This window comes from Physcomitrium patens, chromosome 4 (genome assembly GCF_059467195.1).
Source record: "Physcomitrium patens ecotype Gransden chromosome 4, ASM5946719v1, whole genome shotgun sequence".
Lineage (NCBI taxonomy): Eukaryota > Viridiplantae > Streptophyta > Bryopsida > Funariales > Funariaceae > Physcomitrium > Physcomitrium patens.
This window is the reverse complement of record NC_143413.1, coordinates 15,015,142-15,029,353: the sequence shown is the minus strand read 5'-3', so window position 1 is coordinate 15,029,353 and position 14,212 is coordinate 15,015,142. Positions and strand designations below refer to the sequence as shown.

Here is a 14,212-nt window from a genome sequence, read left to right as displayed (position 1 = left end):
CTTGATGAAGGGCGAGACCGAGAATGTCATGCGGTTCTGCTCACTTGTGTACACCTTTTCGGCCTGTAGGGAATTGCACTGTTCGGCAGAGATTATGAAGCTTTAGCAGCCGTCGAGAAGAAGTTGTTGGAAGTGTCTCCAACTCTTGAACACTTTTCTAGCGTGAGACACGATACACGGCTGGTTTTTATTATTGCCTTCGTTTGATCAGCAACAAAATATAAGCAATGGCGTCCAGGGGGCTCCTGGAATCGCCAATGCGCATCGCCGCAGCATCCTCATCTTCGTTCGCCGGAAGGCTGAAGCTTGAAGAGGGCAGCCAGCCATTAAACTTGAAATCAACTGTGCGAAGGCGGAAGTCGCTAAAGATGAGCATGACCGCTTCTCTTCCTAGGTGAGCTCTCTGCCTATTTCTAGGTCCCACTTAGTGCACACATTGGGGTCAGGAATTTTTGCCCTGGATTAAGCAGCCATGGCTGGTGGTCTAATTCCTATTTGCGTCCGACATGTGAACATCATGTGGAATGACATGGATTTTTTTTTTCTGTTATTAGAGAAAAGCAAGAAGCTCATGTGAATACCATCCTTAGGGATGATGCGGCGTCATACCGGCTGCGGACACGACAAGTTGAGCACATCCCAGTGGAAAATCTGGAGGTGATCGCGGCGATGGATTCCTGGGCGCAGGAGAACCTTCTCCCTCTCTTGAAACCCGTCGCAAAGTCATGGCAACCGCAGGACTTTCTCCCGGACAGCTCCTCCGAGAGCTTCCTGGAGGAAGTGCGGGAACTTCGAGAGCGAGCGAAGGAGCTCCCCGACGATTACCTGGTCTGTCTGGTAGGCGATATGATCACCGAAGAAGCGCTGCCGACATACCAAACGATGTTCAACACATTCGAGGGCGTGCGAGACCAAACGGGGTGCAGTAATACTCCGTGGGGGTTGTGGATCCGCGCATGGACAGCGGAAGAGAATCGCCACGGCGATCTCTTAAATCGCTATCTCTACCTCTGCGGCCGAGTGGACATGCGCATGGTGGAGAGCACCACCCAGTACTTGATCGGGTCCGGCATGGAGCCCCAAATTGACCAAAACCCCTACAACGGATTCGTCTACACGTCTTTCCAAGAGCGCGCGACCTTTATATCCCACGGCAACACTGCCCGCCACGCCAAGCAATTGGGCGAGCACAAGCTGGCCTCCATCTGCGGCACCATCGCCGCAGACGAGAAGCGGCACGAGATTGCCTACAGCCGCATCATGAGCAAGATCTTCGAGCTCGACCCGAACGGCGCCATGCTCTCCTTCCAGGACATGATGAAGAAAAAAATCACCATGCCTGCGCACCTCATGTATGATGGGGCGAATCGCAGCCTCTTCGACGACTACGCATCAGTCGCCCAGCGTTGCGGCGTCTACACAGCCCTGGACTACGCCTCCATTATGAACCATTTAATTAAGGTCTGGAATGTCGAATCCTTGACAGACCTGTCCAGCGAAGCCCAGCAGGCGCAAGAATTTGTGTGCCAGCTGCCCGCGCGCATCCACAGGCTGGCGGAGCGATCCCAGAGCCGGGCGAAGAGGGACAGTCCTCGTCGAAAGCCCTTCAGCTGGATTCACCGCAGAGAGGTTGATTTACTGTAACCAGGCCCAACTTGGGCTTTTACCTCGGCAGCTTCATCACATGCTTCAAAAACTGGATTCAACTAGGCTCTTATCTTTGCAGAATTGCTACATCTGAAGCGAAACATACTTGAGGCTGTGTACATAATATCTGTGCTTGTGGCTCGCTTTACATGACGAGGTGGAATTTTATCTGAACAGTATGGTTTCGGAAGGAATGGTGTGATCTAGAAATCATCAACTATACTATAGAGCACAACGTTTTCGAAGAGGTCCAGAGTGGATTTCTTTGCATTGATGCCTATGCTAGTTGGGATGACATCTCATATATATTATGTCATTTTCATACTCTAGATACCAATCAAATTGTTGTGAGCATGGGTGATGTGTCAAGTGAGTCCTCAGCCTTTAAGTTGGTTGAATGAGTGAGTGGATGTGGAGGCCTGGGCCCTGCAAACGAATAAATTGAATATCCAATTGATGGTTTCTCTGACCTAATAAAATCTGATTCGTGTGTGGGGTTATTCACTCTACAAATTTAAAAGTAAGACGGCTTTTGTCTTCTGTTGTCTTCTGCTCATGTTTTTGAGAGCTATTAGGCTAGTGCTGACTGTGCTTGGGGAAGCCACAGATTTAAGTAACTCTCATTGTATCAACATGCTAACTTTTGAGGTATTGTTTGTGCATGGTCGGAGTTACCCAAAATTGCTACTGGTAGCATGCACTGTCCATCATGATGCAGAAACTATCAGAAAATGGAATGGTTCTCTATAGAAATTAGTTTTCAGCATACACGAAGAAAGAGGGAATCTGTCCATGACCACAAGCTGTCCAGATTTCAGACTTAATCAATCTCATTCTCCCTTCGACAACGACTTGCTGCCATGACGAAGCTATCCACATTGTAACTAAACAGTGGTCTGGAGATATTTCCAAAATGCCCTAACTTAATGTGGACCCACGATGTGTTTTGCGAGGTGTAATGGTTGTAAAGATACCCCAGAGCGACCAATTCTGCATCCCATTGTCTTTATTTCAAACTAAGTTAATTTTGTGCAACCACAAGAATGGGCTTCAAGTTCACCAGATCTCAGGGGTGTCATGGAACTGGGTTGGGTTCTGTGAAGTCGAAAGAGATGAATACTTCCAGTTTTGTGATGGCCTACTGGAATATTGACATTATACCGACAATGTTTAATAATGTTATCGCATTCTGGATTTATTCTGTAAGTTTTGCTCAATGGCATTTGATGAATATATCTTAATACTTGAAAAGAGCTCCGCATAAAATTGCATCAGCGATCTTGAGCACTTAAACTCCCTGCTTAACGATGAAGTTGGTGTTTTATTGTTAACGGGGAAAAAGAAAACTTGAGTCACCCTCTACTTCATGGGAGATTCCTAAGCATGCTCTTCAGGATACATTACCAGACAAATAACCTTACCTCTCAGATCCCATGAATAGAATCAGTCAGTGGTACCATGTTGATTCCACAGCTAGAGTCTCAAAATAAATTACGAATTTCATCAGAAAAATTAACCAGAAGGCTGTGCACCTCTTTTGTAAAGCAAAGCATTACTCATCCGACCCGATCTTGTCCAAAATCCATATAACTTCCAACTTCGAGCAATGCATTAGTGAAAGAAGTATCACCTGTGTTGTATTTATCTACCAAACACACAATCTCAAAGTTTCACGATAATATAATTGCACATTCCGTTGTGCAACTTTCCCTCGGCTTTTAGCGTTGCCGATCTTGAGCCATTGGCGTTCTCTAGCGCAAGATTGTTTCCCTGAGGAGCTCCAGCAATTACAGTGCAAATCTAATAGTGATTATGCAGGTGACTCTTCAATTTGTGGCTATAGTAAGTGAGGCGGAGATTTTAAGGACTATCTGGTGTCATCCCCAAGCAGTTGCATACCATTCCAAACCTGTTTGCAAAAAGGGCCCTGCCCATATGCTCCTTCCTCGAAGACTTTCCGTGAATACCAATTGAAGGTGATACTGTAAGCCTGAAATGAATGCATTACTTAAGTAAACAGTCCGCATACCATGATTTAGACCAATCACAGCTTATGTGCCAAGAGGACTCGACGAAGGAAGTCGGAGGACATAAAAAGAAGATTGATCCTGATTGTTATCCTCTATTGCAAGTGAGATAGTCATCGAAATGCATGGGATAGTCGTCAGGCAAAGGAAGGCGACACATAAGTAAATGTTGATGCAATCGAACCTAATGCAGGGTTTCTAGTGTTGACAATGAGACCTAGAACTCGATACAAGATTCTTTGGCCATTAGAGACAGAGCCAGACAAGAGATACACTTGGAACTTACCGTGATGTTGTAATGGAACGAGAATGTTGCGACTGGGGTGCTCGTGTCCCGCTTAATCCATCTATCTTTGCTTCTCCAGTGAATGCACTCTCCTGGTTTTTCTTTAACAACTCACGCCTCGACTCCACTATTCGAGGCTTGACCTTCGCCTGCACAATCGGATTGATTCCTGATGTTTTTGAATCCTCGAGCTCTCCACATGGAAGCATGAAGTCTCTGAGTGTAGTCGCGGTGTGCTTTTTCTCTTCGGGGGAATCCCACGGATTTCGATAGGAATCGGCGTGACTTCCACTTCCAGACGAAGAAGAAGAAGAAGAAGAAGAAGAGGATGCAGACGAAACAGAATCACTGCAGAAATATGTCTCTGAGGAATGATGACTCTCCTCGGAGCTTTCTCTATTGATTAATCGTAACGGCGAGAAGGACCTGAGTCTCTGCTTTCGTTCCTGCATTCCTAAGATGATCACATCCCCTTGCCCGCCCTCGACAGGTATTGGGAATCCACATAATATCAGCTTGGGTTCTGCCTTCAACGCCCGTGGCAATGGAGGTGACTGTGGAGAATGGCAGCCTTTGAAGGAACCACTAAAAGAGTCATCAGCGCGAGAAAAATCCGAGTTTCTTAGCTGCTTAACCGCCTGCAGCCGGGGTGGAAGAGCTAAGGGCTTGGATCGACCATTGATAAACTTTTCTTCAGTTGTAGACATAGAAGGTTCCGCAACCCTGTCAGTGGTACTTCTACATTCAAACTCGTCATTCGAGAAATTCCATGATGGACTCTCCGGACCACCCGAGCTGCTTGATAAATTAAGGTCCCGATTCCTGGTCTCCTCGTTACCATCGGAAAGCCCACCTGCATCAACAGAACCGGTGTCCAGGTCTCTCTTAGGTGTTCCCGGAATCGACTCCCAGACGAAGGGCACCGCAGCTCGAACTTCTCCCAATGGAGACTCCTTAAATGCTTCTTTAGAAAACGCTTTTCTCGGACTGGACGAGAAATCCGAAAGAGTACTCGGCACAGCAATCTGTGTGTCATCCTCCTCGTATCTATGATCCGCGTTCTTTCGCCTCGGCAGCAGTTGCGAAATATCCAGCCTCAACACGGCAACCCTTTCCATCTTCCTACAGGTGCAGGATTTGTGTCAAATTATGCTTCAATCTTGCTAATGATCTAGCTGTGTACTCGCTGATAATTGAAGATGGGTACTAGTGCGCAAGCGGCATTAACCAAGTATTTAGCCAAATTTAGTCAATAATGGGGCGTGAATTGCAAGAATATGGGTTACTTAGAGTTCTCTGGACGCACACAACAGCTCCAAGAATCAATGATCTTTAAGGATCCACGACACACTTCTTTCCTGAGGCCCATCAGCTGCAATCAAGGGCTCGGACCGTAATTACCTGGGGCTAAAGCGTACTCTACCGATGCATATGTAATCTACATACTTCAATTGAAATAAACCTGTTACTATGTCTACAAATATTCAGATGATATTCAGTGTGTGCGAGGACTTGCGTCGAGAAATGGTTTACCGACAAGGAATGGGAGAGTCCTTCGAAATCCTGCAAGAATTTATGCCTCCCGTGGACTAGGAAGTCCTAAATAGACCGAATTCGTGTGCATGAGAGTGGTCATTTAATCTCGACTATGACGAATTCTTGCAAGCATCACGGTGAGTCACGACGAACTCAGAGGGAATGGCGAGTGCTTAAGGCAACAAAACCGAGCGTTTCATGAAGTGGAAAACTGCAGCAGTCTTTCCAAAGAGAAATACGAGTCCGAATTAACGTCATCTCAACAGCGACAGCAAACAAAAACCAAAATCTGTGAAATAAAATGCTTCAGCGGCAAGAGTTTGCAGAAGGAAGCACGAATTAAGTAAAAGAGCTGTCAGAAGATTGACTGCGCAGACCGTTCGCTAAAGACTTCATGAGCATCAATTCCAAGTCAATCGCGTCTAGCCAAGCAAGACAGTTGTACGGCTAAGCGATGCATTAAAGTAAGACCACAATCCTCGAGGAATTTCGGAAGAAGTTGCGTGATAGCTCACAAGTAACAAAAAAAGATTCCGATGGTGAGGATCGAGCGTGGACACCAACAAGCCCATTCCAGCACGCATGGTGCACGGGTGCAGCAGAGGTGCAGTTCGAGGGGGTAGCACAGCATAAAGAAATCAAGAAAAAGTATGAAAGTTGGTAAAGAGAGAGCAGAAAAATAAATAAATAAATAATGGATGAAAGTTTGACTGGGTAATGGATCGGTGCTGGCAAATTGCGAGTTCTCGCCGTAAAAAAAGAAGTAAAAACACATCATTCGCGTCACCCACGAGATAAACTTTAGAGATGGTAGTTAGAAGGAGGGGATGAGGAGTGGGTCAGAGATTCAATGAAATCTAGATACCTCTGTCAGAACATATCCACAGGCATAAATTCTGTTCGGCTCCTGGATATACAGGGAATGATTCCAGCAAGTGCATCTTCTGGTGCACAACCAGCGACTCCGGAGAGGGGTCAGGAGCCAGAGAGCGTTACCGAAAGCTAATGAAGAAGAATATCGGCGAACACAAATTTTAATAGTTACTACGGTCAAGCCAACCTGCTACCCTTGGTTCTATGCGCGAAAAACAGGCGCCCACGTGACAATTCTTTATGGAAAAACATCGGGGCCGGCAAGACCACAGAATTATCAACACCATCCGAACATTGAATCACCTAGAAAACCAAGATGACCCAATCCATGCAGGTCGACCCAATCGAATTTTCAAGAGCAATACGAGCGAGAAAAAGGAACCAATAACAGAAGAACTCACACACGGTCTCACAGAATTCCAGATGTGAGGCCACACAGCTTCTCCTCGATCTCATGTCCTCACAACATGCGAACACTCACCACAAGAGGATCGTCACTGCCCACTCACCTCGGGTTGGGAGTTGCAAGAATCACACATGAGGGATCCAGCACCCTCTTGCAAATCAAGCAAAAATACGAAAGAGGAGCCCACGAAGCACCTCCATCACGGCGAACTCCCGAAGCACACTCACGAAACAATGAAACTGAGCACACATTCCTCCACTCCATCCCATTATACACCTCTCACCCTCCGCACACAGATTCTTGAGCACCATCAACACTGCAACATTCTTTCAGCATCCATTATGACCATCATCAGGAAATGGATCATCTCCAGATTCAGTTCTCCACTGCGGGATCCGCCACCAGTGAAAAAAGTTTGGTTAGTGATACAATCATGGCATTGAGTTGCAAACCCACTGAACATGGAACTCACTCATTAACCTAACTTGCAACAGCCATTTGTGGATATGCCATTGCCAGCTCCAGAAACTGAATCTCACATCTAATATCTATACATGAATATACTCATTCATTCCACTCTGGGTGTACCCAGTTGTCAAAACAGGGAGTTGAGTGGGTTGCACATCTGTTGGTTCATATTGATTTCGTCTTCTTCTTCTTCTTCTTCTTCTTCTTTGTGTGTGTGTGTGTGAGATTGTGTGAGAGTGAGTGAGTGAGTGAGTGAGTGAGTGAGGGAGCCATGGAGAGAGGTGGAGACAAGGCAAGGTTGGCATGAGAGGAGTGTTTGGATTGAGGGGCGGTGGTGAAGGTGGGTCATGCTTCAGTTGCCAGGGCTTGAGTGCGTGATGAGAAGGCTCCCCTTTGCTGGTGATGAAGTGTCATGACTTCCGCCCCACTCCCCATCTTGCAATGCCACCTCAGCTTTCTATCCCGCATTCCCCCTTGGACTTTACTTCCCACAGCTTTTCTTCTATTATTGTTCAATAAACAAGATATACATCATGTTATAGAGGTGTTGTTTCTATTCTCTAAGCTAAAAAATACTACTCAAAATTAATGTGACTTCTTTATCAAATCTTTATAGAAGTGATTCTAAATTGCAAACAAATCCACTATATTATATTTATATCAAGTAAATAAAATATAAGATATAACTATAAAATATAAACTATCTAAGTAAATATATAAATTTTTACTTATGTTAGTTTTTAGCCAATACTAATAAATTCAATTACATAAAATCTACATTGTTGTTGATTGTAAAGAGTTTTTTTTTAATAGCAGTTTTAAGGTTTATCTAAATGAAAAAGATTAATTACCAATTTGGTTTTTTAATAAAATAAAAAAACTAATATCAAAGTATATTTTTAATTATCTTCTTAATATTAGTGTTTCTAATGAAATATGCATATTAAATAAAATTAATATAGTTATAAATTTTTTACTCCTAATTATATTCTTGCATTAAAATCTCTGATTTTTATTTCAATTCCTCTAAAAACTATAACTAGAAATAATATCTTTATATGTTATTTCAAGTTCTTTTGAATTGTTTTTGCCAAGGTTGGCACCAGCTTCATTTCTTTGGCTCTAATTATATACTTATTTATATAATACTATCCAAATAAATATCTAATTAAAAAATATAGATGATTCATAGATTTTAATATCTTTTCTTCAACTTCCAAGTTAAACTTAGACCTTGCTTTTATTTCTTTCAATTTTAAATTATAATTATTAATAAAATAAATTCTATGATTTTATTTTATATTTTTATATTAATATTTTGCATCAAATAAGATATAAATATTTAGAATATTAATTAAATACTACGGTACTTACTTTGTTTCTTATATATATATATATATATATATATATTGGTTATGATTATTATGGATTAATTAAGATTTATTCAAAATTAATTAGAATATGAGAAGATATATCTACAATTTTTCTAAGGTTAATAGGATGTATTTAAGATAATTGGAAGTTTATTCAAGTTATTGAAGATTATCAATAAAATGCTTAAAAATACTTTGTGGATTGTTTTTGATTATAAATCTAACTTCAAAGTAAGTTCAAACTCTTCCATAGCTAGATGCCTAATAGATTTTTAAGCTAATGTTTACATAAGACAACATTTAATAGTGTTGAATAATATAAAAATTAGCCTAAGAATATACTACATGTCTAGTTATACAAATATTTAATCCTAATTTGAAGTTTTATTTATTAGTCAAAAAAACAATGCATAAGGTGTTTATAAACAATTTTTTGGTAATCTTAAATAAATTAACAAAATCTTATTATACTTTAATTAACTTCAGATAAATCTTAAATAAATCTTTAAAAAAACTGTAATTAAAATATAAAGATATAAGAAATTCTAAAGCAAGTCTAGATATATCTTAATTAAATCTTAATAAAATCCTATTGAATTTCTTATTAAATCCTAGGAAAAAATTAATTAAATTCTAATAAAATCTTTCAAGAATCTTAATCAAATACTAATAGATTTCTAATAAAATTCTACTAAAATCCCAATCAAATTTATAAGAGTAAAATTCATGTCTTAATCCAAATTATAAGATATTTATAGTAAAGAGTTACTTATTATTAATAGAGTAAAGTAAAAGAAGCAATTTACAAGTATAAATATAAAACATGTAAAAGAAATATAATCAAGTAATTATAAACTATAAAGCTAATTATAATCTATCAATTAGAATTTCATCTTACATTAATAAAAGTATTTTTTTAAATATATTGTTTTTAGATTTCTAATCATATAAAAAATATATAAATGCCAAAAATTATGAAAACATTAAGATATTTTTAATGATAGAATTCAAATAATAAAAAAATTAAGTAATTTTTTTTTTACCTTAGGAATAATTTGTTTTAAAAAACAAGGTTTTGAGCCTCACCTTTGCTTACTAGTTAATAAAGATGTCCTAGAAAAATCTTAAGGCCTTAATCTTATCTTTCTATCTACATCTAAGATGCTACAATCTATATAGAATATGTACACCTGTCACGGCCATAATCATGTAAGCTAATAATTACATATAGAAATAGGTAGAAGTAAGTAAAAGTAGATAAAAGTAAGTTAATTCTATAATATTTAATATAGAAGCTTCCTAAAAACTTCTTAGACGCTGCTTTGACTTCATAGGTATCTTTAATTGACTTTTTGGATTAGAAACGTGGTCAACAAGTTGGCCATGTGCCACACATGTTGTTAGCTTGAAGATCAAGCTAACTATGTGGCCCACACGTAGAAAAACTTGCCTTGTAAGTCAAGGCATGTGTCCTATAAAGTCAACACATATTGGAGGTCCTATAGAACGTCGCCACGTAGCCCCTAGTTAGATAGTATATATAGAGACAAGAGTGAAGGCTTCTTCACTCTTGTCAACTCCTTTCTTGCTTCTAGTCCAGGTTCAAGAGTCTTTAGTTTCTTGTCTTGTGGCAATAGCCATTCCAGTTTCCTTTTAATATACCTACTTGTTTATATTTTGACTTATTATATCGAGATAGCCTTTTTGTGTATATTTTTCCTCATCGAGTCTTTGTCCTTGACAGATTGACAAGAGTACACTTATAATATCAGAGCTTTGTTTTTCTTGAGTGAGAGTGGATTACCCCTTTCTCTTGACAAGACATAAGCATATTAGAAGTTTGCGGATTACTCACTTCTAAACTGATATTGTTCTTAGTATCTTCTTTGTTATTAAGTCTTTCTTTTCTTTTGTCTTGAGCAGTATCAAACAAATTTTTCTTCTTAGTGTCATTATGGCAGAGCTTGTTGAAATGAAGAGTGCAATGGCACAAATGCAAGAGCAAATGAGGGAGTTAATGCTTGCAATGTACCAACTCAATTCACCAACACATTAAAGAACAAGAATAGCAGAAAGTGGGGATATAGAGATGATCGAAGCTCCTTCAACATCTACAACAAATTACGTTCCTTCTCCAATTGTACAACACCCTGTAAGCACTAGAGAACCAAGAATTGCCTTACCCGAGAAATTTGATGGTACGAGATCAAAGTTTCGAGGATTCATCAATCAAGTACAATTGGCAATTGAACTTCAACCGCAAAGCTATCCAACTCCAGGATCACAAGTCAGGTTTATTGGCACTCTACTTTCTGGTTCTACATTATCGTGATTTTCATCTTTTCTTGAACAACGAAATCTAATATTGGACAATTTAGAAGCTTTTTTGGCAGAGTTTCTATCTATGTATGGTGAACACGATGCAACTCGTGTTGCAACAAATAAGATCCGAATTCTACGATAAGGAAATCGCTCAGTAACAATGTATGCTTCACAATTTCGACCACTTACAATTGACATCAAGTGGGATGATGCTGCACTCATCAGTCAATTTTTTTATGGATTGCAATACGAAGTAAAGAAATTGATGCTCAACTTACCTCATCCTCAAACTTTGAGTCAAGCAATCGATTTTGCAGTAAAATATGATAATTGACTTTTTGAATTTCGATCCGAGAATCATTCACGAGAACCTCAACGTTATTACTCAATGGCAACATCAACATCTTTGCCAAACATACATTCGGAAGTAGAAGACATGCAAATTGACACAGTACGTTTTAAACCCCTAACTGAGCAAGAAAAGATTCGTCGTCGTCAAGAAGGATTATGTTTATATTGCAGAGAACCTAAGCGCACTGCTCAACATTGTCCAAAGAAACGACGCAACTATAAAATGAGGGTACGACGATCAAAGAAAACAACATGTTGGAAAGCGGATTCGTCGAGCTACAATAGGAACCATGCAGCTGGAACCTTGTATAATTCCTAATGAAGGTCCTATCCTCTCCTCAGAACCCTCTCCTTGTTTTATAATAGACTTATATTTAGGACCTAAGAATTACAAAGCCTCTGCTTTATTAGATTCGGGAGCCTCAGCATGTTTTTTAGATGAATAATTTGTTAAAAGTCGTAAAATACCTTTTGTACAAAAACCTAAACCAGTACATGTAGAAGTCATAGATGGTCGTCCCTTGTCTTCTGGAGATGTCACTCATGAAACTCATCCTATAAAAGTAACAATAGACGGTCATGATAGCTACATAGCTTTTAACATAATTAAATCCCCGTCCAATCCAATTATTTTAGGTTTATTCTGGCTAGAAAAATATAATCCTCGAATAGATTGGAATTCGCATAAACTTGACTTTTCCCAGAGCGTTATTAATAGTTCTACCAACCAAGTAAAAAATTATAAGTCTAGTATAGTAAAACCCGTACTGATAGGTACAAAAGCATTTATATACGCAACAAAAGAAGGATCAACTTTTGCTATTTATGCTGCACCTATTTCTGAAAATGTAAAGACTTCAAGTGGCATTCCAAGTCAATATCAAGAGTATCAAGACGTTTTTGAGAAAAAAAATATAGATATTCTTCCCGAGCATCGCCCATATGATTGTTCAATCGACCTCAAGGAAGGAACTCACCCACCATTTGGACCAATTTACAGTTTATCGCAAGATGAGATGGCTGAACTCAAGACATATATTGACGAGAATTTAGCGAAGAATTTCATACGCCACTCAAAATCTCCAGTAGGAGCTCCAATTCTATTCGTAAAGAAAAAAGATGGATCTTTACGAATGTGTGTTGATTATCGAGGACTCAACAAGATCACAATCAAGAACAGGTATCCATTACCTTTGATATCAAGACTCCTTGACCAGTTGAATCAAGCTAAGATCTATACAAAAATAGATCTAAGAGGAGCATATAATCTAGTACGGATCAAAGAAGGAGATGAATGGAAGACTACGTTTCGAACCAGGTATGGACATTTCGAATATAATGTCATGCCCTTTGGACTCATGAATGCACCAGCTGCTTTTCAACATCTCATGAATGATGTATTTCGTGAATTCTTAGACAATTTTATCGTCTGCTATTTAGACGATATCCTGATCTATTCTAAGAACGTCGAAGAACATGAAATACATGTTCGTCAAGTATTACAAAAACTTAGAGATGCAGGATTGTACGCCAAGATGGAAAAGTGTGTATTTCACACTACTCAAGTTGACTTTTTAGGATACATCATTTCAAATGATGGTCTCATGATGGATTCTAAGAAAGTCCAAACAATCATAGATTGGAAGATTCCAATGACAGTAAGAGATGTCCAATGTTTCTTGGGATTTGCCAATTACTATCGGATCTTCATCAAAGATTTCTCACGAGTTGCAGCTCCAATTACACGCTTGACTCGTAAAGATAAATTCCAATGGAATCAAGAAGTGGAAGCAGCATTTGAAGCCTTAAAGACATCGTTTGTCTCTGCACCAGTCTTATATCGTGTTGACTTTTCCAAGGCATTTTTTATGGAAATAGATGCATCAGATTTTGCCTTGGGTGCAGTTTTATCACAAATGGGATCAGATGACAAACTTCATCCGATAGCTTTTCATTCAAGAAAATTCTCAGCAGCCGAGATCAATTATGAGATCCACGATAAAGAACTTCTTGTGATCGTGGATTCCTTTCAAGAACGGCGTCATTATCTAGAAGGCGCTTCTAGTCCAGTCATTGTGTATATAGATCACAAGAACCTCGAGTATTTCATGTCAGTACACGTATTGAATCGTCGTCAAGCTCGTTGGAGTATGTCTTTGTCAAGATTCGAGTTCATTATCTCTTATCGACCATAAAAACAACAAGGTTTGTCTTATGCCCTATCTAGACGTTCTTATTTTGGACCAAAAGAAGGAGATGCAGCTTTTAAGCAACAAAGAACGGTCCTCTTGAAACCAGAGCAATTTCATCTCCGAGCAATGAAATTAACATTGACTATTGATTCAACTTTTCTCAAGCAAATCCAGTCCAATATGTCCTCAGACCCTCTTGTTCATGATATCGAGAATAATTCTTTGAAGTCTCATGATCCTTCTAAGTTCGAGTTCAAGAATAATCTATTATATTTTGAAGGACGCTTATATGTTCCAGAAGGAGAAGCACGCTTATGTGTTCTTCAAGCACATCATGACTTTCCAGCAGCAGGGCACTTTGGATATAATAAGACTTTAGAACTCATATCAAGAAATTTTTGGTGGCCACAAATGTGGAAGTCAGTCAAAGACTTTATACAATCATGTGATATTTGTTCAAGATCAAAAATTTCTCGTCATCGACCTTACGGACTTCTTCAGCCATTACCTATACCAGAGCAACCATGGTCTTCTGTTTCTATGGATTTCATCATAGATCTTCCAAGCTCAAGATCTTATGATTCTATATTTGTGATAGTAGATCGTTTCACCAAGATGGCACATTTTGTGCTATGTATAAAATCTATCACAGGTGAAGAAACAGCTAAGCTTTTCATTGATAATATCTATCGCTATCATGGATTACCTAAAGATATCATATCGGATAGGGG

At 39.5% G+C, this 14,212-nt stretch overlaps 2 protein-coding genes across 5 annotated transcripts; one reads left to right on the top strand and one right to left on the bottom strand.

Annotated features, from left to right (window-relative positions):
* Positions 1-210: 210 nt before the first annotated feature.
* On the top strand, positions 211-2,171 carry LOC112281526 (stearoyl-[acyl-carrier-protein] 9-desaturase, chloroplastic). The gene is made up of 2 exons (XM_024518156.3): positions 211-394; positions 555-2,171. Exons 1-2 carry the CDS (start codon positions 228-230, stop codon positions 1,642-1,644), a joined length of 1,257 nt encoding a protein of 418 aa, XP_024373924.1. The 5' UTR covers positions 211-227; the 3' UTR covers positions 1,645-2,171.
* Positions 2,172-3,121: 950 nt separating this feature from the next.
* Positions 3,122-7,550, bottom strand: LOC112281525 (uncharacterized). 4 transcript variants are annotated; one of them, XM_073533681.2, is made up of 3 exons: positions 6,879-7,550; positions 3,961-5,082; positions 3,122-3,637 (listed from the first exon to the last, which is right to left on the bottom strand). In XM_073533681.2, exons 1-3 carry the CDS (start codon positions 7,037-7,039, stop codon positions 3,508-3,510), a joined length of 1,413 nt encoding a protein of 470 aa, XP_073389782.1. In that variant the 5' UTR covers positions 7,040-7,550; the 3' UTR covers positions 3,122-3,507. The 4 variants fall into 4 exon arrangements, with proteins under 4 accessions (XP_073389782.1, XP_090106055.1, XP_024373916.1 ...); XM_090249929.1 differs by lacking the exon at positions 6,879-7,550 and adding an exon at positions 6,012-6,179; XM_024518148.2 differs by lacking the exon at positions 6,879-7,550 and adding an exon at positions 5,494-5,956.
* Positions 7,551-14,212: the final 6,662 nt, after the last annotated feature.

What these genes read in the sequence shown, in the direction of transcription:
- LOC112281526 (XM_024518156.3), top strand. Translation starts at nt 228, where the DNA reads ATGGCGTCCAGGGGGCTCCTGGAATCGCCAATGCGCATCGCCGCAGCA. An exon ending in ATGACCGCTTCTCTTCCTAG is followed by an intron (nt 395 to 554) that starts GTGAGCTCTCTG and finishes TTCTGTTATTAG; the next exon opens with AGAAAAGCAAGAAGCTCATG.
- LOC112281525 (XM_073533681.2), bottom strand. Translation starts at nt 7,039, where the DNA reads ATGGAGTGGAGGAATGTGTGCTCAGTTTCATTGTTTCGTGAGTGTGCT. An exon ending in CTTGCAACTCCCAACCCGAG is followed by an intron (nt 5,083 to 6,878) that starts GTGAGTGGGCAG and finishes CTGCACCTGTAG; the next exon opens with GAAGATGGAAAGGGTTGCCG. An exon ending in CGTTCCATTACAACATCACG is followed by an intron (nt 3,638 to 3,960) that starts GTAAGTTCCAAG and finishes CATTCATTTCAG; the next exon opens with GCTTACAGTATCACCTTCAA.